The sequence below is a fragment of the Geotrypetes seraphini genome, chromosome 5 (assembly GCF_902459505.1).
Source record: "Geotrypetes seraphini chromosome 5, aGeoSer1.1, whole genome shotgun sequence".
Classification (NCBI taxonomy): Eukaryota; Metazoa; Chordata; class Amphibia; order Gymnophiona; family Dermophiidae; genus Geotrypetes; species Geotrypetes seraphini.
This window is the reverse complement of record NC_047088.1, coordinates 163,036,217-163,063,015: the sequence shown is the minus strand read 5'-3', so window position 1 is coordinate 163,063,015 and position 26,799 is coordinate 163,036,217. Positions and strand designations below refer to the sequence as shown.

Sequence of the window (26,799 nt, the reverse complement as noted above, 5' to 3'; positions counted from 1 at the left end):
CCAGAGTTATGCACTGGGAATTGAACTCACAACCTCAGGGTGTTGAGCCAGTTGCTCTAACCACTAGTCTGCCTAGTCCATAGCTGGCACCAAAAATTTGTAGAAGAAATTTAGAAACTCATTCTTTCAACATCTACTAATTCCGTTTTTATTTCCCACAAGCACCATGATCGACTTGATGAGCATGCCAAAATTCAAGGCCAGCACAACCAGAAAATAAAAGCTCATTCTACTTCAGAACAACATCTCATAATAGCCGAAAAAAGGCACACCAAACATCTCAAGAACAAAGCTCCGTGTTAGATCTGCAATATCTAAAACACAGTAAGTGATGGCAAAGCATATCTAAGGAAATATAGCTTTATGCTGATAACAATAACTTGTAGAGAATCTTCCAAAACATCAATAGCCTCTCATGACTCAAGCTTTTATAGTTCCACATCTCTCCAAAGACAAGATTGCTTAACATTCCTTAGAGAAAGCATTGTCATCACATATAGCTGGCAGGAGAATTTGAAAACGCCTTTGAACCAGGAGTCAACTGAAAGATGGCACCATGGAATCCATTCCCCAATCCAAAAGAATAAAAGATATTGCTGATCACTCTCACCATGTCAACTACAATGAAGAAAACTGTACTCACAAACCAACCACAATGTGGCAGAAGAATATGGCACTACGTTCGGAAGTAGAGAACTGTTGTTTTATGTTCCAAACTCTGAAATCTGAGAGGATGTGAAAAATACCAATATATCTACCATCTCTAAGGAAAAACACAGCAAGAATGCAGAAACTGAGGCATAACTTTGCTCTTTAATAAAGAGAAAATCCCTGTATGAAACTATAAAGTGCCAACAGCAGCTCCACCCAACCACACCACTGGGGTGGAGGGAAATGAGAAGGATAGAGATACATACTGATGGGTAGTGGGTATTGAATGTGGGCACAGCTAAGTAGAAATTTTGTGAACAATACAGATTTCAAATGAAACCAGATATACAGATCTGTCCACAAACTTTAGGATTTGACTGATTCAATGCATAAAAAGCCAGTCTTTTTGGGTCACTGACAATACCGATGGAGATATTTTTTAACGCTTCACTTGTTTCTTTTACATAAGGTATACCACTTCTACTTAACTTGAATTCAGACTCTGCTTTATTTTGTTCTTTTCTTATCTCATTGTGCGGTATACTTTATAGTTTTAAATTGTGTTTTTATTGCACTGTACTTACATGACTCTCCTTCTTTTTATATTACTTTTAAAAATTCAATAAAATATCATGGGAAAATAATCAGGGGGATTTTTTAATATCACTTTCTAAACAATTCATAAGTTATAATCAATGGCACCTAACACACACACACTTTACTCAGTAAATGGTGTTTTTAACTGAGTTTTAAGGTGCCTACCGGTGCCTAAAAATTTGGTGCCAGAATCACGCCTTTGGAGGCGCTTTAGGCCGCCAAACACCAATGTAGGTGTGGCTAATGCCGGAAATGGCGTTAAGGAGTTTAAAGAGCTTCTATAGGCACAATTCGCATCATAGGTAGGTGCTGGAAATGTAGACCTTGGCCTATATTTCCGGTGCCTACCTTTGCTGAAGGTGCGATTCTGTACCCATCGCGCCATTGACGCTTTTAAGGTGGCCGCTGACCACAGTGCCAGTTACAGAATCCGGGCCTTACCGCATAGTAAAGATATTTTCATTGTGGTAATTGCATGGAAACACGTTTTATGATGGTTGAGAATGTTGCGATGTATGTGGCTTTTACTATGTTTGTATTTTGCTGTGACCCGCCTTGGGAAAGGTGGAATATAAATAAACGCTAAACTCTAGACACTCCTAACAGTGTATACGCTCTGCACTAACCATGCATTAATTTTTGTATTTAATATATAGTGTCTGCAAAACGTTATCACACTTAGGGGTCCTTTTATCAAGGCGCGGTAGGCGGTTGACACGCGGAATACTGCGAGTTCAACCGCCTGCCGCGCTAGTCGCTAACGCCTTCATTGACGAAGCGTTAGTTTTTTGGCTTGCCGCAGGGGTTAGCTTGTGATTAAATGTCCGACGCGCTAACCCCGCTAGCGTGGCTTAATAAAAGGACCCCTTAATAAAATGACCTGCATTACAGGCTTTGCAGTATTTTTACTGTTAGTGAGCAGTAAACCAGGCATTAATTACTTATATTGAGGGGGGGGAGGAGGGGGAGGAAGGGGATCATGACATGGGCAGAGAATGGATATGCCTAACAGGGTTAATAATGGTGGTGGGGGGGACCATTTACCACCTATTGTTCTACTGAAAGAAATATGGAAACCCTATAAACTAGAGCAGGGGTGCCCACACTTTTTTGGCTTGCGAGCTACTTTTAAAATGACCAAGTCAAAATGATCTACCTATTTATTTTTTTGTGGTTGGTGGACTTCCTTACACATCCAGGGGAGGGTGGGAAAGGTATTTTGATTATTAAAATTACTTGATTATAATATTATAATTACATAATTTGACTTCTTGTATTAAATCTGGGAATGGGGGGAGAAAATGATTGTTATAAGTATAAATTGTATGTTTAATAATGCGTTTTATGAAATATTTATGTTCAGATAATTGTATTGCATTGTCTAAGTTTTGAAAATCAATAAAGATTTATTAAAAAAAAAAAGATCTACCAACAATAAAATTTTAAAAAAACACATAGCACACTGTACACAGAGAAAATGTTAATTATCATGTATTCGGGGGTTTTTTCAGAGGTCAAGGCAGATGACTTTAAAATATGCAATGTCACCTCGGTAACAACTAGACAAATATACCCCCTCCCCTTTTCCTAACCACAATAGTGTTTTTTAGCTTATGGAGCTGTGCTGAATGTCCCTTGCAGCTCCCTGCGCTAAAAACCACTATTGCGGTTTAGTAAAAGGGGGCCATAGTGCAAAATATAGACAGCAGATATAAATTCTCATAACGGACACATTTTAATCACTAAATTGAAAATAAGATCATTTTTCCTACCTTATTGTCTGGTGATTTCATGAGTCTCTGGTTGCACTTCCTTCTGTAAATCCAATATTTCTTTCTTTCTGCCCCCCTCCCCTTTCTTTCTGTCTTTCTCTCTCCCCCTGCCTGCCTGTCTTTCTTTCTCTCTCCCCTTGCCCCCTCTTTCTTCCTCTTTCTCTCTCGCCCTGCCTGCCTTTCTTTCTCTCTCCCCCTGCCCCCCCAAGCCAACGTGCCAATTTCTACACTTCCCCTGATTCTTCCTTTCTCCCTGCCGCCCCACCCCAAAGCCACCACGCTGATATCTCCCTGCCTGCCCGAGCCAAACCTGGTGCGTATAAGCACTGGACTCACAAGCCTTCACTTCCAACATCAATTCTGACGTCGGAGAGGAAGTTCCAGGCCAGCCAGGCAGCGATTGGCTGGCCCAGAACTTCCTCTCTGACGTCAGAATTGATATCGAAGGTGAAGGCTTATGGGTCCGGTGCTTGTACGCGCCTAGCCTGGCTCGGGGAGGCAGGAAGAACAAGATCGCAAAGGCAACGCGATTGACTCGCATTGCCTTTGCGATCTACTGGTCGATTGTGATTGACCATTTGGGCACCCCTGAACTAGAGCAGTGAGTTACCAATTTATCCTGGGGAAGCCCCTGCCAGTCAGGTTTTCAGGATATTCACAATGAATATGCATGAGATAGATGAGCATAACAAGGAGGCACTGTATGCAAATCAATCTCATGAATATTCATTGTGAATATCCTGAAAACCTGACTGTGTGGAGTTCCCCAGGACAGGTTTCAGAATCACTGAACTAGGAAAAACACATTTAACTCTAAACTGCTGCTTTCAAGTGACAGTGGGGCTTTAATTTAAAAGTTTTAGGGTATACTGGAGTTCACTGCATGGCATTGGTTTCTGCAAAGAAAAGTAATACTTAGCTCTCCTTCTGCCTACCGCTGTTTTGATATTTCTATTATAAACCAACACATACTTACAAAATCTTAATTGGATCAATATCCAGACAGAGCTTTCTGAAAATACTAGATTCAAATGTGTTAGTTTTTTTTTTACAAATTAGAAAAAATTAAAGATATATGCAGTTGAACAGAGTCTTTTTTTTAATGTATTTTACACACCAGTCATTTGAATGATTGTACTTTTCAAAGGAGGAAACCACAGTGCCTGAACAGCGGGATTTACAACCACCATTAAGATATTTTTGTACCTGGATAAGTTTGAAGAGGCTGGCAATGCCACTCTCCAATCCCTCGTCCATAGCAGTAGCACTGGTATCGAACATTATGAACCCTCTTCTCCCAGGAATCTCCAATCTGGTAAAATTTACGAGTTTCTGAATCCTGGCACTGATCTAAAATTAAAAAGAAAAAAAAAAGTACATACTATATCTGCACATGATCTGACACATAAAAATGGGTTTTCAAAGAATTATTTGGTTGCCCCTCCCCCAAAAAACACTTTTAAAATATCAATATTGCACTATAGAGATACAACAAGGCACCTATGTGGCATCTATTAAAGTAGGTGCCTACTTTCCTTTATAGCATGGCTTCCCAAACTGTGAGTCAGAAACCTGAATGGGGTACAAAACATGGCTTTGGGGGTCAATCTAGCAAGCTGATGCTCAGAACTCTAGTGCTGTAAGGAACAGCGCTGGAAAATACTGTCAGAAAAGTGCTGAAAAAAATACTTCCCAATTCTCAACGCTAATAATATTCAAATCATATATGCAGATGAGTGCTGAGAATTGAGAAGTTAAGGGGGAGGAATGTGTGTAGTGCATGTGTACAAGAATATTGCAATAAGCGTAACTCTTGTGTGCATGCTTGAGGGAAGAAATGATGTAGTTGGGAGAGGAACCTACTTGCTGATGTTTCCAATTAGAGAAGCTCTCACCCCCTGGTTGTCACCTGTTGTAGGTGAGAGGCTGTGTGGAGAAAGTGTCGATGTCGACATCGAAGCCATTACAGCAGGCAGTGTGGTAGACAACACTAAGACAGTGGGGTCCTTTTTGGATAAACAAAAGATCTGCAGTTCTGTAGTGCTTTGGAAATGAACTTGCTTGCTTGTGATTCTAACTAGAGAAACTCTGCCCTCTGGTTGTCATCTGTTGGAGGCGAGAGGCTGTGTGGAGAAAGTGCCGATGTCGATGTCAAAGCCATTACAGCAGGCAGTGTGGTGGACAAACCCTAAGACAGCAGGTTCCTTGTTTGCACATAAAAGATCCACAGTTCTGCTGTGCGCAGCAGCAGGGTATGACTGAAGAGGAGCTCCCCAGTTCCGTGGAGCTCCATTGATCTTTGAAGTTGTCTAGTTTGGTTAATTTGTCATGTTTTTATTTTAAATATTGCCCAGTTTTTATCTACTGTACACCGCTTTGATTGCCCATTGTTTTTATTAATTGTACACTGTTTTGATTTGACTTTTTCTTTAAAATGGTGGTATATCAAATAAAATAACTGTATAAGCATAAGGGGACTGTTAAACAGAAAGTCTCAACACCAATTGCAACCACATATAGACATATAGAGGGGCATAATCGAAAGGGACATCTAAGTCCATTTACTTCCATCTCACAAGTCGTCCAAAATAAAAAAAACAACTTAAGACACATTTTCAAAAGATACATCCAACTTTTTTTTCGTTTCGAAAATCGGCTAATTATACATCCTGCCAATCTGATCATCCAAGTTGCTAAATCGTCCATCTTTATACCACATTTCCGTCCAACTTTCCATCCAAGCCCAAAACGCCTAGAACAAGCCCTGTTGGACGTGGGATGGGTCTGAAAAGTGATGGACTGCACAACCAGATATGCCACCTCAATAGTGGGGTACCTTACAGGGCACTGCTGTGAACTTCACAAAAAGGGTGCCATGTCTTCTCCTCCCTACATCTCCCTTATAGGTCACGGTGAGCCTCCCAAACCACCTCCAGAATCCCCTAGACCCACTTATCTACCACCCCAATAGCCCTTATGGCTGCAGGAGCCACTTATATGCCTGTACAAAAGGGTTTTGAATGTATAGGGGACTGCACATGTTTAAGTATCAATGCAGTGATTACAGAGGCTTATGGGCATGGGTCCTCCTCTCCATGAGTCCCTAACCCACCCTCAAGACGACTTAAGCTGCCTCTAGGCTGGACGACTAGGCTTTCCTATGTCAAGCGATCAGGTGATGATGGTCTGGAGGCTGAATTTTAAAGTTATGATTAAAATGTTTATGGGGGGGGTTGGTGATCACTGGGGTAGTGTGTAGGGGTCTGTTTTCTGTGTTTGCAGTGCTTATCTGGTGACTTTAGGTGGGTTTTTGTGACTTAGACCATGTTTTATATGGTCTAAGTCACAACGTCCAAGTTTCATCTAGGCTCTGTTGTAAAACTTTCGGTTATACATGCTTTACGACCAAATCTAAGCCGGCCCACATCCCGTCCAACTCCCGCCCTCGACACGCCTCTCGAAACGCCCCGCTTAGCTTTGGTCACTCAGTGGCACTGTGAAGGTCTAGGTCGTTTAGAAATACGTCCAAAACCTGGTTTTATTATCGGCACTTGGACGTTTTTGAGAAATGTTCGTCCAAGTGCCAACTTAGGCCGGTTTTTGGACGTTTTTCTCTTTCGATTATGAGCCCCATAGTTCTCAGGTACTGACTCCCTCAAAAGTCTCATTGAGCCCTCCAAAAAGAACTCCTCCACCTCCATTAATTCTTTCTGTACTAGGGCAGGAGTAAGCAATTCCGGTCCTCGAGAGCCGGAACCAGATCAGGTTTTTAGGATATCCACAATGAATATGTATGAGATGGATTTGCATGCACTGCCTCCTTGAGATGCAAATCTATCTCATGCATATTTATTGTGGATATCCTGAAAACCTGACCTGGCTCCAGCTCTTGAGGACCGGAATTGCCTACCCCTGTATTAGGGGAATGCCAAGGAGTTTCCCAGTCTCCTTTGGTGGCTCCATTGAGTTCAGTCTCCCAGCCTCAAATAGTGTCCATTATGAAGACTCTTGAAGTACTTTAGTTTTGATTTCTTAAGCTCAAAACGAACCACTGAATTTAGAGACAACTAAGGAAGTTTCCCTTTAGGACATATGGAAGTTAAATTTATCTATGGAGGGGATGCTTAGATCTGTAATTTCTCAGACAGCAACCTTCTCTAAATAGGTGATGGAAAAATTTGAGAATATAGATTCAAATTTGTTATTGGATAAACACTTTTCAGTATTGAAGACACAGGTTTCTACTCTACATGCTAATTCTATTTCAGCAATTAAAGATTCTCAGTTTTTACATGCAAAGTCAGAAATGATGGAAAATGCACATAGATCAAGTAATTTAGGAGTAAGGAGTGGCCTAGTGGTAGAGCTGATTCCTTTGCACCCAGAGATTGTGGGATCAAATCCCATAGCGGCTCCTTGTGATCCTGGGCAAGTTACTTAGGGCTCCTTTTATCAAGCTGCGCTAGCGGTTTAACGCGCGAAATACCGCGTGCTAAACTGCCGGCCGCGCTAGCTGCTATTGCCTCCCTTGAGCAGGCGGTAGTTTTTAGGCCAGTGCAGGGGGTTAACGCGTGATGAAACATCGCGCGCGTTAACCTTGCTAGCGTGGCTTGATAAAAGGAGCCCTTAATATTGCCTCAAAATAAGTAACCGTATATATGTAAACTGCTTTGAGTGTGATTGTATAACTACATAAAGGCAGTATAAAAATCCCTTTCCCTTAATTTTCCTTCAATTACTTACTATCTATCCCCAGAGAGACTTTTTAGAAAGTGTCTCAAAGAAGTAATTGGGGTTGGTTAATTCTGAAACAATTCAGTTTAGTAACTACTATTATTTGCCACTTAAGAAAAAGCTTCAAGTTGTTCAATAGGGTGTGGATCATTCGGTAACTTCTGAGGTGGATTTAACAGCATTTATTGAAGATTACCAAGACACCATTACCACTAGATCCACACAGCAATGTTACTTACCGTAACAGTTGTTATCCAGGGACAGCAGGCAGCTATTCTCACTAGTGGGTGATGTCATCCGACAGAGCCACGATACGGACATCTTGCAAGCATGTCTTGCTTGAAGAAACTCAGAAGTTTCGAGATGCCCGCACCGCGCATGCGCCAGTGCCTTCCCGCCCGATGGTCCGGGCGTGTCTCCTCAGTTCAGGTAGCTAGCAGAGAAGCCAACCCAGGGGAGGTGGGTGGGACGTGAGAATAGCTGCCTGCTGTCCCTGGATAACAACTGTTACGGTAAGTAACATTGCTTTATCCCAGGACAAGCAGGCAGGTATTCTCACTAGTGGGTGACCTCCAAGCTAACTTCAATGGGATGGTGGGAGAGTTGGCAACTTAGGAGAATAAATTTTGTAACACTGTTTGGCCAAACTGTCCATCCCTTCTGGAGAAAGTATCCAGACAATAATGAGAGGTGAATGTATGAACCGAGGACCAAGTGGCAGCCTTACAAATCTCCTCAATCGGTGTCGATCTGAGGAAGGCTACAGAGGCTGCCATTGCTCTGACCTTATGGGCTGTGACCTTACAGGGAAGGGGTAATCCAGCCTGGGCATAGCAGAAAGAGATACAAGCCGCCATCCAGTTGGAGATGGTGCGCTTCGATACAGGTCGTCCTAACTTGTTTGGATCAAAGGAGACGAAAAGTTGAGGAGCAGTTCTGTGTGGTTTGGTGCGATCCAAGTAGAAAGCCAAAGCACGTTTACAGTCCAGAGTGTGAAGAGCTGATTCTCCAGGATGAGAATGAGGCTTTGGAAAAAACACTGGAAGCACAATGGATTGGTTGAGAAGAAATTCAGAGACCACTTTAGGCAGGAATTTCGGATGAGTGCGGAGGACCACCTTGTCATGATGGAAGACTGTGAAAGGCGGGTCCGCCACTAAGGCCTGAAGCTCACTGACCCTGCGAGCAGACGTGAGGGCCACTAGAAAAACCACTTTCCAAGTAAGAAATTTCAGTGGAGCCTTGTTGAGAGGCTCAAAAGGAGGTTTCATAAGCTGAGAAAGGACAACATTGAGATCCCAAACCACTGGTTTGAGAGGAGGATTGACATGAAAAAGTCCTTTCATAAATCTGGAAACCACAGGATGAGAAGAGAGAGGTTTCCCTTGTAGAGGCTGATGGAAAGCCGCAATAGCGCTCAGGTGGACTCGTATAGAAGTAGACTTGAGACCAGACTGAGACAGGCGTAGAAGATAGTCCAATACAGAGGATAGGGAGGCTCGCTGAGGTTCCTTGGAATTGGAAACACACCAGGAAGAAAATCTAGTCCACTTCTGGGAGTAGCATTGACGAGTAGCAGGCTTCCGGGAAGCCTCCAAGACATCCCTCACCGCTTGGGAAAACTGGTGAGGAGTTACGTTGAGAGGAACCAAGCTGTCAGGTGGAGAGACTGCAGGTTGGGATGAAGCAGAGACCCCTGATGCTGAGTAAGCAGTGAAGGAAACACTTGAAGTAGGCACGGTTCCCTGCTGCTGAGTTGAAGGAGAAGGGAGAACCAAGGTTGTCTGGGCCACCGAGGAGCTATCAGAATCATGGTGGCACGGTCGGACTTCAGCTTGACCAGAGTCTTTTGAATGAGAGGAAACGGAGGAAACGCATAAAGAAAGCGATTCCCCCAATCCAGCAGAAAAGCATCTGCCTCGAGGCGATGAGGAGTGTAGATCCTGGAGCAAAATTGAGGCAGCTTGAAATTGTGGGGAGCTGCAAAGAGGTCTATCTGAGGCGTCCCCCACTGAGCGAAGATTTGATGAAGGGTCTTGGAATGGAGTGTCCATTCGTGAGGCTGGAGAAGATGACTCAGGCTGTCCGCCAAGACATTGTCCTTCCCCTGAATGTAGACAGCTTTGAGGAAGGCGTTGTGGCGAACCGCCCAATCCCAGACTCTGAGAGCTTCCTGGCAGAGGGAGGCCGAGCCCGTGCCCCCTTGCTTGTTGACATAATACATGGCGACCTGATTGTCGGTGCGAATGAGGATCACCATGTCGTGAAGCAGATGTTGAAAAGCTTGAAGAGCATTGAAAATGGCCCTGAGCTCCAGAAGATTGATTTGGTGGAGTCGGTCCGCACTGGTCCAGAATCCCTGAGTGCGAAGACCATCCAGATTAGCTCCCCAGGCATAGGTCGAGGAATCGGTTGTGAGAACCTTCTGGTGGGGAGGAGTGTGAAACAGCAAACCTCTGGATAGATTCGAAGAGGTCATCCACCAAAGTAGAGACTGCTGAAGAGCAGGAGTGACGATGATGTGTCGAGACAACGGATCCGACACCTGAGTCCATTGAGATGCCAGGGTCCACTGAGGAATTCTGAGATGGAGCCTGGCAAACGGCGTCACATGAACTGTAGAGGCCATGTGGCCCAGGAGGACCATCATGTGTCTCGCAGAGATGGACTGGCGAGAAGACACAGACTGGCAGAGATGAAGAAGAGCATCCATGCGCTGAGGAGGAAGGAACGCTCTGAGGCGAATGGTATCCAGGACCGCCCCGATGAAGGGGAGGGACTGGGTAGGTTGTAGATGAGATTTGGGAAAGTTGATCTCGAATCCCAAACTCTGCAGGAACAGAATCATGGACAGGGTCGCTGAGATGACCCCTGAGGCCGAGGGAGCCTTGATCAGCCAGTCGTCGAGGTAGGGAAATACCTGAAGACCTTGGTTCCGGAGTGCTGCGGCCACCACCACCAGATATTTCGTGAAGACTCTGGGGAATTAAGACAGGCCGAATGGAAGCACTCGATACTGTAGATGGAGATGTCCCACCCGAAATCTGAGGAACTTGCGAGAGGCCGGATGAATGGGAATGTGAGTGCAGGCCTCCTTGAGATCCAGAGAGCATAACCAGTCGTTCTGCTCGAGGAGGGGGTAGAGAGAAGCAAGAGTCAGCATGCGAAACCTTTCTTTGACTAGGAATTTGTTGAGGACCCTGAGGTCCAAAATGGGTCGCAGGTCGCCCGTCTTCTTCGGAACAAGGAAGTACCGGGAGTAAAACCCCTGGTTCAATTGGTCCGTCGGGACCGGCTCTACGGCACGAAGCCGGAGCAAAGCCTGAGCTTCCTGAAGAAGAAGGGCGGTCTGAGTCAAGTTGGAAGGATACTCTCTTGGAGGGTGGTCCGGAGGGACCCGATGGAAATGAAGAGAGTATCCTTCCCTGATGATAGCAAGGACCCAGAGGTCAGATGTTATGTCCTCCCAGCGATGATAAAAATGATGGAGGCGCCCTCCGATGGGAAAAAGAGTGGAAGGCAGAACGAGGTTGGTTATGCCCTCGACGAAACAGTCAAAAAGGCTGAGTGGTCTTAGGGACAGCAGGCGACTGAGACTTCGGCTGACCCTTCTGAGGAGGCTGTCGCTTCGCCGGTTGCCTCGCAGGAGGAGTTTGCCTCGGTTGATAACGCCGCTGATAAATCAATGGTGGACGAGAGGGTCGAGACTGTTGAGGCTTAGGCTTCGGCCTAAGAATGGACTGGAAGGACTTTTCATGATCAGACAATTTCTTCGTGACTGTCTCGATGGATTCGTCAAAAAGATCCGCCCCAGCACACGGGACGTTGGCCAGGTGGTCTTGAAGATTCGGGTCCATGTCAATTGTCCGCAACCAGGCCAACCGGCGCATCGCCACAGAGCAGGTTGCTGCTCGGGCCGAGAGCTCGAAAGCATCATAGGCAGATTGCATCAACTGAAGACGAAGCTGGAACAGCGAAGCTACCACTTCCTCAAATTCAAACCGAGCCTGGGACTCGATGTATGGTGTGAATTTCCGAAGCACAGGCAGAAAAAATTCCAAGTAGGCGGCAAAGTGGAAATTGTAATTCAGGACTCGGGACGTCATCATCGAATTCTGATAGATGCGTCGACCAAACTTATCCATGGTTCTGCCCTCGCGGCCCGGAGGCACTGAAGCATAGACCTGCCCAGGATGAGACCGCTTGAGTGAGGATTCGACCAGGAGGGACTGATGAGAAAGCTGAGGTCCCTCGAAGCCCTTATGATGCACCATTCGGTACCGAGCATCCAATTTTCCAGGGACCGCAGGGATAGAGTAAGGAGACTCAAAGCACCTCATGAAGGTCTGGTCGAGGAGCTTGTGTAGAGGAAGGCGCAAGGACTCGGCTGGAGGACGAGGCAAGTGCATGGTATCAAGGTACTCCTTGGAGTATCGAGACCCAGCATCGAGGGTAATATCCATGTCATCCGCCATCTGTCTGAGGAATGAGGAAAAAGACAGTTGATCCGCCGTCGCCGGTCTACGAGAAGGACTAGAAGAAGATGAGGCTTCAGGATCCATAGACGCCTGCGAGCAACAGGGCGAGTAAAAAACCTCGGGGTCCTCGAACTCCGGGCCCGGAGGAGGAGACCCAGCTGAAGCAGCATACCCCATCCGAGGCAATTTCTTCTGAGGCGAGACGGTCGAGTGTCGAGAGGAATGCCTCGAAGAGTGTCTGGATCGATGCCCTTCTCGATGCCTGGAAGGGGATCGAGCCCGTCTGTGAGAAATCTGGTCAGAAGCCTCCAAGGAGCAGATCGGACTCGAGGCCGTCGATCGTAGAGGTGGAAGAGTCGGTGCCTCCCCCGAAGCCGCCCAGGCTTGATAGGGGGTTCGGAAGAACTCGTCCTGCTTCCTGCTATGCCCAGGACTGGGAGGCCTCGAAGGTTGGCGCCACACTGCGTCATGGGGCGGAGTAACTGGTTCCAATGGAGGCAATTCGCTAAACGAAGCTTTCCTCGAGGGGATAGGCTCCAAGGGGGGCATATCACTAAGGGAGGCCTTCCTCGAGGGAATCGGTTCCAAAGGAGGCATAGTACCAACCGAGGACCGCCTCGAGGACCCGGACACCGCTCGCCGCTCCTCCTCGCCGAGCAACGAAGTCGTGCGGCGCGGCGGAGGAGGAGGGGGCGGTCCGCCCCTCGGAACCGGAACGGGGAGGTCACCCTGGATCGAGGCAATCAGCCGGGGTCCCATGGTGGTCATGAGTTCCACAAACTGAGCCTCCAGTATGGACCGCAATGAAGCCGATATGGAGGGATCTGCACCAAAAGGGGGCCCTTCCGCACAGTCTCCGCGCTCTTTCAGTGCCACGTGCTTCTGCTTGCCAGCCTTCGGCACTTTAAGCACCACCGGTGGAATCGTAGGGGCCGAGACCTGCTCAGAGGAGACGGAAGAAGGCACCGGCGCCGAAGTCGAGGCCGAAACCGGTGTGAACGATGCCGGCTTCAGAAGGCCCGAAGCAGCCAGGGAGGTAGAGGGCTTCGCCGATGCAGTCGAAGCACCAGTCGATGTCGATGTCGAAGCTGACGGATCCAACGAAGCTTCCATCTTGAACATGGACTCCCACAGCAGACAGCGGCGCTTAAACGCTCTCGCTGTTAATGTGGAGCAAGGCCGGCACGATTTCGGAAAGTGATCCGGTCCCAGACACTGTAAGCAGCGTCGATGAGGGTCCGTGAGCGAAACCGCGCGCTGGCACTTGCTACACTTTTTAAAACCGATGATCGGCCGGGACATAGGCCGGAAAAGCTCCGCCGCAAGGTCGAAAGCGCGGGGCCCCAGCCACGCGGCCGACCCGGTGTCGGAAGAAAAAAAAATTTTTTTTTTTTTTTTTAATAAAAAGAAATCAAAGAAAGAAATAAATGCACAGGAGAGCAAAAGAACTCAACCCGCGGCAAAAATAGAAGGCAAAAAAAAAAGATTCAATGGGCGCGAAATTGAAGACAGACTTCACAGCTCCGCGGAAGAAAAAGAACTGAGGAGACGCGCCCGGACCATCGGGCGGGAAGGCACTGGCGCATGCGCGGTGCGGGCATCTCGAAACTTCTGAGTTTCTTCAAGCAAGACATGCTTGCAAGATGTCCGTATCGGGGCTCTGTCGGATGACATCACCCACTAGTGAGAATACCTGCCTGCTTGTCCTGGGATAATCTTAGTTACCTTTTTAGTTATTTTGCGAAGAAGGATGTGAACTTTTGTGGTTGAAAAATTAATATGCTTCCGGATGTGTCCAGAGCCACTCAGCCTAGACAAAAAGTTTTTGGGGAGCCTTGAAGTCCCGAGTATTGACTCTGGGCGCAACATTTTTTCTTAAAACATCCATGTAAATGTCTTCTCATCTTTCAGGGGAAGGAATTTATTTTCTGGGTTTCTTTGCAATTGGAATATTTTTTAAAAGATCATGAGAAATTATCCTAAGCTATATTAAGAGTTAAATGAAGTTTAAATCATTCAGATTAGACATTTAGGGTCCCCCTTTATCAAACCGCAGTAGAGCTTTTTACCACGGCCAGAAAGGTAAATACTCCAAAGCTCATTCAATTCCTATGAGCGTTGGAACATTTACCTCACTGGCCCATGGTAAAAAGCTCTACTGTGATTTGATAAAAAGGGCCCTTTCTTATTTCCTTTTGAGAGATTTTTTTTCTTCTTCTAGGTTGTTATCGCTCCCGTAATGTGGGCTTTTAGGTCTTATTTCTAATAATGAAATTGTTTTTCTATGGAGTTTAATTTTACCTTATACCTAGCTTGATTTCTGTGTGTATGGAAATTTATTAAAAATTATTTCAATTAAAAAAAATAATGAAATGATGTAGTTGGCCTCCTCCTTGCTCTCTGCCATGGTCACCATCGTTGTGTTGAGCCCTTGGGCTATGGTCACCAGGACATGTTGTTCCAACATGTTTCACCTTTCGGCTTTAACCTTTAACCTCTGTCGGGATGGCAGCGAGTAAAATGTTGAGGGGACTTCCTTGAATAAGCCGAAAGGTGAAACATGTCAGAGCAACATGTCCCTACTCAACAATATTCTACAGAATTAACAAAAGATAAGTGCATTATTGATATTATGAAAGTATCTTAACAATGTATTTATACAGTGTTTCTACAAGATTTTTAAAAGGTTCTAAAAAAACACTAGATCAAATGAAGATTGCTGTGCAAAAATCTTATGTAGCACAAATATAGCTCATGGGAAGCATATCTAAAGATCTTGCGAGATATATAAAAAAAATCTAAGAATGATATTCCACATTTGAAGGTTTGATTAAGATTAGCAGTATCATAGATTGCTTTTTGGTGACATAATACAGCTAGTCTTTTTTAATGGCCACATGCTAATGGCAAATTTAGCACATGGCCATTAATTTGAAAAATGGAAAATCAGCCGTATTCTAGTTGCACTAAAAATGGCCCTATCACATGGGGAAAAAGCCATGTAAGGGCACACTAAGGCCACTTTTTAGCACAGTTTAGTACAAGGACCCCTAAATGAACAGCATGTATAGCTCATGCTATGCATGTCAGTTTTAAGCAACTAAGTGCTATGATGACCAGCTTTCAAAATGTTATTTCCAAGGGACTTTCTAGAAAATATATGGTGCAGATGGATTACCCCACTAAAATGGGCCACACTTCAAACTTTTTACTCCTCTTTCAAGAATGAACAGAATAAATGGCTATTTTATTCAAAGGAAGCAACTGCCCTTCATAACACAGAAGAGCAGTCAACCTAATGTAAAATACAAACTTTAGACAGAGCTTTAATCTCCCAGCCTTTCAAGAGCCAGAGACTGTCAAAATTTCTTCACCATTTGCCAAAAGAAACATACTAGAGTCCTGCACAGTTTAGCAACCTCTGATTAAATAAACACAGTACAATATCTTATCAGTGGTTCTTTATTTTTTTTTAAGTTTGTTTATTGAAAAAAAATGCTAACTAGACATCCTAGTTATGGGTTCCTTCTACGCCCTTCTTTTTTGCTCAAACAGTCTGAAATCATCAGCTTTCCATTCTAAATCACAGGTTATCCAAGATAAAAGAGGCCAATTCACGGAGAATGGTACAGGCAAATTCCTAATATACAACAGACTTCAGTTTCAACTTTCATAATCCTGGTGAGCACTTTCCTACATCTGGCAGCAGAATGTTTCATGTTCAAATTCATGCTGAGCAAATATTATTGAAAATTGTTGAACTTGTTAAAATTTGTATTATTGACTTTTTCAGTCAGCTGACATTACAGAATCTTGGCAAAAGCTAGTTGGGTTTTTTTTGTTTTTTTACTTTATTTGGTTTTTAATGCCAACAAAAAGTGCAATACAATTTATATAAAATAATAATAATAAACCAAGCACTTATAATCAATCAGTATCTATACAAAAGAAAAAAAATTCCCTCCCCCATCCATCATTACCATCAGGAATAATACCAAAACGAAAGATATACCCCCCTCCCGCTCCCTCTCCCTGGATATGTGGGTGAAAACCAATGGAAAATAAAGATAATGGACAACTATAGCAAATCTACAAAAGACGTCAATGGACCCCAAACTAGTTTGAATATCTTATTATGCCCCAGCATGTCAGCATTCATTTTCTCATACTTAAGGGGTTTTTTTCTTGATATTTAAACTCACTTTTTGTTGGAAAAGGCAGAAAAAGAACTCTAATTTAAAAATCTGAAATTCTCACAGTAGGAAAACCACTTGCAGGGAAAAGAATTTCAGAAGTTGTAGGGCTTCTTGCAATAGTAAACTACCGTATTTTCGCGGATATAACGCGCGCGTTATACGCGTTTTTACCTACCGCGCATACCCCTCGCGCGTTATATGCCTGAGCGCGGTATACAAAAGTTCCCACCCCGCCCGACGCCCGATTCACCCCCCCAGCAGGACCGCCCGCACCCCCACCCCGAACGACCGCTCGCACGCGCTCCCACCCGCACCCGCATCCACGATCGGAGCAAGAGGGAGCCCAAGCCCTCTTGCCCGGCCGACTCCCCGACGTCCGATACATCTCCCCCCGGCATGACCACCTCGCACCCCCACCCCGAAGGACCGCCGACTTCCCGACAATATCGGGCCAGAAGGGAGCCCAAACCCTCCTGGCCACGGCGACCCCCTAACCCCACCCCGCACTACATTACAGGCAGGAGGGATCCCAGGCCCTCCTGCCCTCGACGCAAACCCCCCTCCCCCCCCAACGACCGCCCCCCCCAAGAACCTCCGACCGCCCCCCCAGCCGACCCGCGCCCCCCCTGGCCGACCCCCACGACCCCCCCACCCCTCTTCCCCGTACCTTTGGTAGTTGGCCGGACAGACGGGAGCCAAACCCGCCTGTCCGGCAGGCAGCCAACGAAGGAATGAGGCCGGATTGGCCCATCCGTCCTAAAGCTCCGCCTACTGGTGGGGCCTAAGGCGCGTGGGCCAATCAGAATAGGCCCTGGAGCCTTAGGTCCCACCTGGGGGCGCGGCCTGAGGCACATGGGCCCAACCCGACCATGTGCCTCAGGCCGCGCCCCCAGGTGGGACCTAAGGCTCCAGGGCCTATTCTGATTGGCCCACGCGCCTTAGGCCCCACCAGTAGGCGGAGCTTTAGGACGGATGGGCCAATCCGGCCTCATTCCTTCGTTGGCTGCCTGCCGGACAGGCGGGTTTGGCTCCCGTCTGTCCGGCCAACTACCAAAGGTACGGGGAAGGGGGGTGGGGGGGTCGTGGGGGTCGGCCAGGGGGGTCGCGGGTCGGCTGGGGGGGCGGTCGGAGGTTCTTGGGGGGGGCGGTCGTTGGGGGGGGAGGGGGGTTTGCGTCGAGGGCAGGAGGGCCTGGGATCCCTCCTGCCCGTAATGTAGTGCGGGGTGGGGTTAGGGGGTCGCCGTGGCCAGGAGGGTTTGGGCTCCCTCCTGGCCCGATATTGTTGGGGAGTCGGCGGTCCTTCGGGGTGGGGGTGCGAGTGGTCATGCCGGGGGGGGGGGGATGTATCGGACGTCGGGGGGGGGCATCAGGCTTTCAGGATGGGGACAGACCTTCAAGGGGGGACAGGACTTCAAGGGGGGACAGTGCACGGAAAGTCAGGGGGGGTGAACGGAGAGTCGGGACAGCGCACGGAAAGTCAGGGCAGTGCACGGAAGTCAGGGGGGGTGAACGGAGAGTCGGGACAGCGCTCAGAAAGTCAGGGCGGGCGAAAGGAGCGTCGGGCATCATGCGCGGTATACCCGTGAGCGCGGTATACAAAAGTTTTTGTACATATCATCGTGATTTCTGCGCGCTATACCCGTGTGCGCGTTTTACACGGGTGCGCGTTATATCCGCGAAAATACGGTACTGGCAAACTACAAAAAAAAGGAACAAAGCATATGCATAGGCATCGCTATGGGATGGCATGGGGTAGCAAGTGCCACCCCAAAATATTGCCTTGCCTCCCCAGCCAAAGACTGGATGAAACTAGCACCAGGTTGCATGGCAGCTCCAACCCAGGCTGCACAATTTCTATGCTGCTCTTTGAACCACAGGGTTCTGTGTCTATGGAGCCTTGCCAGTTCAATCATCATCTGTCTTAACCACAGTTTTTGTGGTTCTCCTATTTTGTATCAAGTAAAGGTCTGCACGTGTTCAATTGAGGTGAATGATTCTGCTAGCATGTGATAATGTCCGCGTAGGAATCTGTAACAGTCTAGATTCCTAGTAGTGCTAAGGCCCAGCGTAATATTTATAGCATTGTCTTTTCATAGATGGGTAGGGCTGTTATGGTTTGACATGTTTCCTAAATAGGTTTTGAGCATCTTTTTGAAGGGTCTTGTGTTATTTTGCAAAGTGTCTGGCCTTTTATGAAAGCAGACTCTGGGCAAGGGCCAACAAGGGCAGCCCTTGTAGGCCAAAATAAAAATGCTCAGAACTAGTGGTTTCCATATCCTATAGTCATCACACAATCAACAATTGTCTGCTTTAAACAAATTGACTTTTTTACAAAGCCACATTAGCAGCTGTGTTGCGCTAAGGGCCCCGAAGCCCATAGAGATTTAAAGGGCTTTGGGGCTGTTGCCGCTAGCGCAGCTTTGTAAAAGAGGCCGAAAGTGTCTGGCAGTGGAAGGAACATATGCTGTTCTCGAGGTGATAATTACAGCCTGAATATGTTTTATAAGGTGTACAGCTCCATTATTGGGGAATATTGTGTTTGTGATACAAAAATGGAGATGCTGGGTTTATATTGAGATTCTCTCCAATCCTGGATAAAGATGTGTTGATTAATGGGGGAGTATAAGTTATAACTGTATTTGTGTTTTTACTGGGTAGCTAGAACCGCTGATGGGAAGGGTTTCTTTATGTATAGACAGTCATATTGCTAATTTATAAGTTGAGGGGGTAAGAGAAGAGGGGTATAACCACTATAATCTCCCCAACCCTGAAATGTCCTGTTTAAATTAGATTGTAAGCTCTTCTGAGCAGGGACTGTCTATTGTATGTTAAAATGTTCAGCGCTGCGTATGCCTTTCAGAGCTATAGAAATAATAAATAGTAGTAGTAGAAGTAGTAGTAATGTATGGACATGTCATTTTGGTTTGTTTCCCAACCTAGCTTGCTCCCGTGTTACCACCCAAAAATGTTCCGTTTAAAGATGCTACTGACCATACGAGTGATGGGCAAACCACAAGAAAGTTGCAAAGCATAAACGTTATGAGCTACAATAAAATGTGCAACCTTGTTACACCTTTAGAAGTATGTTTTTGATCAAAATCTCAGCCAGTTTTAGAGCTTATTATTGGCTGTACTTGTCTGCAAAACAATTTATTTTGAAAACCCCTTCAACTACTGTTTATTAGGAAAGGAAATCCTTCAGCATGAAGTGACTCTTTAAGGGCCTGACTCACTAAAGTTTTTCTCCCATTCTGTTGCATAGGAAAAGACTGGCAATAGAGAAAAATTAGGCTTGATTTGTTATTTTATTCAAATGTTTATTTAATTCCTCTCTTTTCAGAATAATGTGCCAAAAAGTAAGGTCTCCTTACTAGAACAAACACAGCAGGGTTGGAAGAAACAAGGATCAAACCAGTTGTGTTCCTCCAAGAAACTTTTATTAGTTCAATAAAGGCTTGACTCAACATGAGCCATCTTTTGGGTGGAGAGCCCGCTTCATGAATCTAAAAACTTGCAACCAGTGGCATGTGGTGAGGGCTTTTAGAAGATTCAGTGAATCCTCTGATCTACAGCACTGCTTGGGCTGGGGTTCTCTGAACCCTCTGTAGGGCTTGACATTACATATCTGAATTTGATTGGCTGAGCGGCAGCTGCCTGTTGCCTGCTTAACCAATAAAATTCAGAGCAGTGACCTCAGGGTCTTTAGAGGGTGAGGTGAATCCCCTGAAGGCCCTGACAGCATGCCACTGTTTGCAACTGAGGTATGCACTGTCACATGTAGAGTTAACTGATTTAAAAGTTGATAAGCACTTTTAGGTTACCGATGAGGAGCTCATAGACAAAGGTCTTTCTATTATAACTCCTTTAGGCTGGGAGGTTGAGCTCAACTCTGACATCAGAAGAGCCATTCTGCTTTGATTTGAGCTCTGAAAGTTCAAATCTGACTGCTAAAACCCCTGAGACTAACCAGTCCTTCTTAAAAATGTTAGTAATGTGAATCAACAAGAATTTAACTTACCAACAGCATCACATTTCCATCTGCCTCGGCCCTGACCAAAGCAAGTGCAGTTCATCATATGTCCCTCCTCGTGACGTTTGTTGAAAACCTGGTTAATATCATAAGTGACACCATCCACAATACACTGATCTATAAAACAGAAAATACATGACAAACAAGGTAATGAAAAGAATACACAGAAACCCAAGCCGTTTTTTTTTATATCATCATAGAGGACATATTGCATTTCAGTGTCTTGGAAAATTCCTCCTACTTTTTTCCTAACAATGCGTGACTAAGTATATTTCATGCTTGAACCCACATCTTACTGATACACTAGAAGCGTGAATATTGCAAAGAAGTATAAAAATAAATCAAAATAAAAAAGAAGAATAGAAAACAGAAGTCCTAGTTCTGTAATGGAGGGAGGGAAGGCCCACTCATTGCAGAGCGTTGATTCCTAATGACTGGATTTGGGACCCAAGACCACAGGGTTCTTCAAAGAGCTGTTGTGCATTGCTCCTGGCTAAGTACCATATGTTTTATGACTGAAATAAATAAGTTGGAACCATACAAACTACAGGGAAAAAAAAACCCTTGAGTAGACGCAACTGAAAGCCAATACCATCAATTTCCAGCCCTAATTCTGATCTGTGCTGGAAGCCCAAAGGAACCAGCCCAGAAGAGATAGGGGCTGTGGGAGCAGGGAAAGCATTAACAACATGCCCAGTGGAACTATTTCCAAAGCCTCTGCATGCATGCATGTATGTACGTATATCTGCATGTATGTCTATATCTGTGTTCCCAGATATTTGATGCAGGCCATGTCCAGGCACCAGAACTGAAAACCCAGTTGTATGTTGGCAGCTAAAACTTATGTGGTTATGTCAATGTTCCCTCTAAGCTGCATGGCTGCACACCAATTAGCAGGAAGCCACACAGCCATTCCGTTGCATTGCGCAACCTCTCCCTCACTTACCACTCTTCCACCTTCTGCCATTGCTGCTGCTGATTTCCTGAAGCAAACTGAAACAGACTGGCTGAGGAACCTTCCCATACATGCCCTTGGCTGTCAGCCCGCCCTCTCCAATGCCACTCCTTCTAGGGCAGAGCCGGCAGTCATAGGTATGTATGGGAAGGTCCCGCAGCCAGTCTGTTTCAGTATGCCTCTGCTGCTACTTACGGAAAGCAGCAACAGCGGTGAGATTGCTAGGGGGCAGACACTGATGGATGTGAGATGGGGGAGAGAGAGGAGGTAGATACTGGTGGAAATGGGATGGGGGAAGACACCAGTTGAAGAGGGGTGGGGAGAGAGAGGGGTCAGAAACTGTTGGAAAAGGTTTGGAAGTGGGGTGGGGGAGAGAGGGGGAAGAAGCTGGTGGAAGTAGTTTGGGGTGGGGGGCACTGGGGGAGGCAACTGGTAGACAGCAAAGAGATTCTTCCTTGCTCTGTTCCAAAATGCCTCTGCCATTCCCTCCCTTTCTTTTTTAAGGGTGGTGCTCATACAGGAAGAACAGTGCTCCTTTTTAAGCTATGCTAAACATCCAGTATCTGAGTAAAATTCCGAGTAGCTATAAAGTACAGGCAAACAAGTAGGGAAAGCATGCAGGATTATGGCTCATTTTTAATCTTCCTGTAAGGGCTCCTTTTATGAAGCCAAAGTAGCGGCTTCAGTGCGCGCGACTTTTCATCACACGCTAACCCCTGCGCTAGCCTAAAAACTACTGCCTGCTCAAGAGGAGGCAGTAGCGGCTAGCACGGCCGGCGATTAAACCGCTACCGTGCCTTCGTAAAAGGAGCCCTAAGTGTTTATGAATACGTGTGTCTCATGACTGTAAGAAGTGCTCACAAAGTAATGTAATGGAAAGATTTTTGCTAATGTCAACTCAATCCTTTGCTCGCGAAGAACTTTTTTTTTCTTATGTCAACTCAGTCCTTAGAGAGAACATTGGGTTAAGTGTAACTTTCAGTCCTTAACCACATAAACTGAACTGCTATTTATGCAGCCAAATTTCAGACTTTGTTCCTTTCACCTCGCTGCCCCAAATGCCTGGAATACACTACCTGAGGCCATGAATCACACCCACCCCCCTTACTCAAAAACAGACTGAAAGCCCACCTGCCTTCAACACTGAACCCTCTCCCTCTGCTCATCACCTTAGCCGTCAGTTGAATCCACCCCTCCCACCCCCGCTGACTGCAACCCCTACCCTGACATCCTGTTTATCTGTCTTGATTGATTAGATTGTGATCTCGTTCGAGCAGGGACTGTCTCCTTCTTGACTATGTACAGTGCAGCATATGTCTGGTAGCTCTCTAGAAATAAAAATAGTAGTTATTTAATGTGGTTAAGGGCTGAATATCGGCACTTAACTATGAAAGTGCCAACTCTGCCCATAAAATGCTCACATGTTAGCCCGCTTCGGCTCAGCCACTAACTGTGAATATTCAGTAGCACTAATTAGTTAAGTGCCATTGAATATTCGCAGTTAGCCACAGACAAGCAATTTAGATAGCCAGGAGTCTCTCCAGGCCATTTAAACTGCTTAGCATTTGGGGCAGTATTTGTATATATCTGTGTTGGCTCTATATGTCTATGTAATCAAGACAGGAGAGAAGTAGGCAAAGCAGCCATGAGGCAGTTCATAACCACTATGTTTCAAGGTATGTTTCTATGCTGTAGCTCTTAAGTTCCCTCTTCCATAGAAATGGAATAGGCCATTTTGGGGGAGACTATTTTTCTGTAAGCCATGGTCCAAACTTTTCCTGTGAGCTTATTAGTAACTGCTAAGTAGCTCAAGAGGAATCTGTGTACATCTAGGAGCCTCAAGATTTGAAATCAAGAGAGAAAAGTATGGAGCTGAAATGAGGGCAAGTCTAGCAACTAATAATGTGAAAAACTAAGACACCTTTGGCAAAAAGGAAGGTATTGTAAAGATTTGAACCCCAACTTCTGTAAAGTGTAAAATGGGGTCCCTACAAGACAAGGCCTAAAGCTCCGAGATCCACCTTGTCAAAGAAATAGCAACTAAAACAAAATGTCTTCAACACCAAATCCTTTAAGGTTGCCTTCTTGAGGGGTTCAAATGGCTTCTTCTAAGCCTCTAAGGCAGGGGTGCCCAACACGTCGATCGCGATCGACCAGTAGCTCAGGAAGGCAACGTGAGTCGATCGCGGAGCCCATCCCGGGCTCCATGATAGACTCGTGTTGCCATCCTGATCTACGGGCGATCAGCCTTCCTCTGAGTGTTCTCCCTAGGGCCTTTTAGCTGGGCGGTCCACCCAGCTGTCATCTGCCGCTGCTGAACATTAAAAAAAAAAACCCAAAAAAACCGGCTTGGAGATTTCAGCCCGTAGTGAACTTATGCTCCGGGCTCTAACGTGTGCGTGCCGGCTTCTCTTCTCTTCCCTCCGAAACCGGAAGTTATGTCCGGGGGGGAGGGGAGAAGGGAAGCCGGCACGCACATGTTGAGAGCCCTGAATCGCTATGGGCTAATGCGGTAGACAGGTTAGTGAAGCATTTGTTCTTCTTCCTGCCGGGTCCTGCCTATTTTCTGTTTCCGCGAAGGAGGACCCGGCAGCATTTCCCCCAATAGGTTGATCACGATCTTGGGCTGATCAGCCTTCCTCTTCCCGACGGCAGAATTGACTTCGGGGAGAGGAATGCTGGTTGGCCGAAGCAGGGAGAGCTTGGGGCCTGTTATTGGTGGCGTTTGGGTCCTGGTCCCCGATGGCAATGGCAGTGGCAGTGGCTTGGGGGAGGGCAGGGAGAAAGAAAGAGAAAGGGCAGGCAGGGAGACAGAAGGAAAGAAGAGAAACAGAAAAAAAAGAAAGGGAGGCAGAGAGAAAGAAAGGGCAGGGAAGAGGAAGGAAGTTGGGGGAAGGAATGAGGTCTGGAGGAGAGGAAGCATACAGGCTAAAAGAAGGGAAGAAAGATTGTATGCACAGTCAGAAGAAGAAAGTGCAAACAGAGACTCATGAAATCACCAGACAAGGCAGGAAAAATTATTTTATTTTAAATTTAGTGATCAAAATGTGGCTGAATTTATATCTGCTGTCTATATTTTACACTAAGGTCCCCTTTTACTAAACCGCAATAGAGGTTTTTAGCGCAGGGAGCCTATGAGTGTCGAGAGCAGCGCTGGGCATTCAGCGCAGCTCCCTGCGCTAAAATCTGCTATCGTGGTTTAGTAAAAAGGGAGGGGGTATATTTGTCTATTTTTGTATGGTTGTTACTGAGGTGATAGTGCATAGAGTCATCTGCTTTGACCTCTTTGAAAAACCCTGGAATAGGAATGATAATTAACATTTTCTATGCGTACAGTGTGCTTTGTGGTTTTTTTTTTTAATTTTATTGTTGGTAATCATTTTGACTTGGTCATTTTAAAAGTAGCTTGTAAGCCCAAAAAGTGTGGGCACCCCTGCTCTAAGGCATAGAAAGTTAAGTTCAAATTCCATTTTGAATCAGAGCTCACAAGTGAGTGACTCCTTTTAGGAACTGAACAATATCCAGATAAGCATCCAAGGATGATTTCTTAATTCAGTCCCTTAAACAAGCTCAAGTTGCCACTTGCACTTTCAATGAATTGGCTGTTGAACCTCTGTTATTTCTCTCTTGCAGGAATGCCAAAATATGGGTTATGGATGCTTGAAGTAGAGCTATTTCAAGCTCAGAACATCAAGACTCAAAAGATTATTTAAACTCTTGTATATGCTATGAAAGTAGTTCTTTTCCTTGCTTGAAGAAGGATTATAATAACATGTGTCCTCTCAAGGACCAACCCATGACACAAAAATGAAATGGATCTTCATCACGATCAGCTCCTGGATTAATAGACTTCTCGAGTGGTGAACGCTTGGAACGCTCTCCCGGAGGAGGTCGTGAGGGAGACCAACATTCTTGGATTCAAGGGCAAGTTGGATGCATACCTTCATGCAAAATCACATTGGGGGATACGAGTAAACAAGGTTTCTCAGCAGGGAATACCTGGCTTGGCCTCCGCGAGTGCGGGTCGCCGGACTGGATGGACCTAGGGTCTGATCCGGCGAAGCCATTTCTTATGTTCTTATGTTCTCCCTGTGGAAGCTTGATAAGTTTTTCTGACTATGAACCAAGTCAGGATACTACAACCTTCTGGGCCGGTGTGGCACCATCAAGATGACCAAGCTGGGATGCCAAACAATATATTGCAACATTCGACTCAGTAAGGGCTAAGGAAGAAACATATAAAGAGATCCCACTCAAGGCCAGGGTTGAAGCAAGGCATCCATACTCATTGAGCCTGGTTCTTGTTTCCTGCTGAAAAACATGGAAACTTTTGCATTGCACTTGATGGCCATCAGATCCATGAGAGGGAGATACCATTGCTCTGTTATTAGGGCAAAGGCATTCTCCATAAGATGATCTTGTTTGTGCTCCAGAGAGCTCAAGAAATCTGCTTGCAAATTCTGAACTCCCTTTAGGCAGGCCATTATACGCACCTCCAGTGCTAATACTACACTTTTTGCTACTACCATGGCACTTGAAAGGTGAGCTCCACAACTGCTCAGGCTCGCATCCATCATAAAGGATTACCCAGATTACCAGGCACTTCTTCACCAAGGGCCACCAGGTCAGATTAGCTCTGGCCATCAGTCTATAGAAGAACCTGTGGTCACTTCCATAGACTCTTAAGACTTGCATGTAGTCCTGCATGCAAGAAGGCTTCTGGAACCACAAAACGCGGCGGGTACTAAAAACTGCGTTATGGTTTTGTAAAAAAAAAAAGGGGAGGGGGTATAAATGCGCAGTTATAGAATTACATTCATGCTGCTTAGCTTTCTGACCAAAAAGCTCCACTTTGGTAACATAGTAGATGACGGCAGATAAAGACCCGAATGGTCCATCCAGTCTGCCCTTCCTGATTCAATTTAAATTTTTTCTTCTTAGCTATTTCTTGGCAAGAATCCAAACCTCTATCTGGTACTGTGCTTGGGTTCCAACTGCTGAAATCTCCATCAAAATTCACTCCAGCCCATCTACATCCTCCCAGCCACTGAAGCCCTCCCCAGCCCATCCTCCCCCAAAAAGCCATATACAGACCCAGACCGTGCACGTCTGCCCAGTACTGACCTTAGTTCAATATTTACTATTATTTTCTGATTATAGATCCTCTGTGTTCATCGCACGCTTGTTTGAACTCCGTCACCGTTTTCCTCTCCTCCACCTCTCCACCACCCTCTCCGTAAAGTAGAATTTCTTTACATTATCTTGAATCTACCATCCCTCAACCTCAAATTATGTCCTATGATTTTACCATTTTCCTTTCTCTGGAAAAGATTTTGTTCTACGTTAATACCCTTCAAGTATTTGAACGTCTGAATCATATCTCCCC

At 45.8% G+C, this 26,799-nt stretch overlaps 1 protein-coding gene across 10 annotated transcripts in view; it reads right to left on the bottom strand.

Moving 5' to 3' along the window:
- FN1 (fibronectin 1) overlaps positions 1-26,799 on the bottom strand; it is a 361,029-nt gene that overhangs the window by 234,849 nt on the left and 99,381 nt on the right. For all 10 annotated transcript variants that reach the window (XM_033945948.1, XM_033945944.1, XM_033945938.1 and 7 more), the window contains exons 11-12: positions 20,447-20,575; positions 4,227-4,370 (exon numbers count right to left, since the gene is read on the bottom strand). In XM_033945948.1, coding sequence (XP_033801839.1) covers positions 4,227-4,370; positions 20,447-20,575 — 273 coding nt within the window. The remainder of the gene's footprint in view (positions 1-4,226; positions 4,371-20,446; positions 20,576-26,799) is intronic.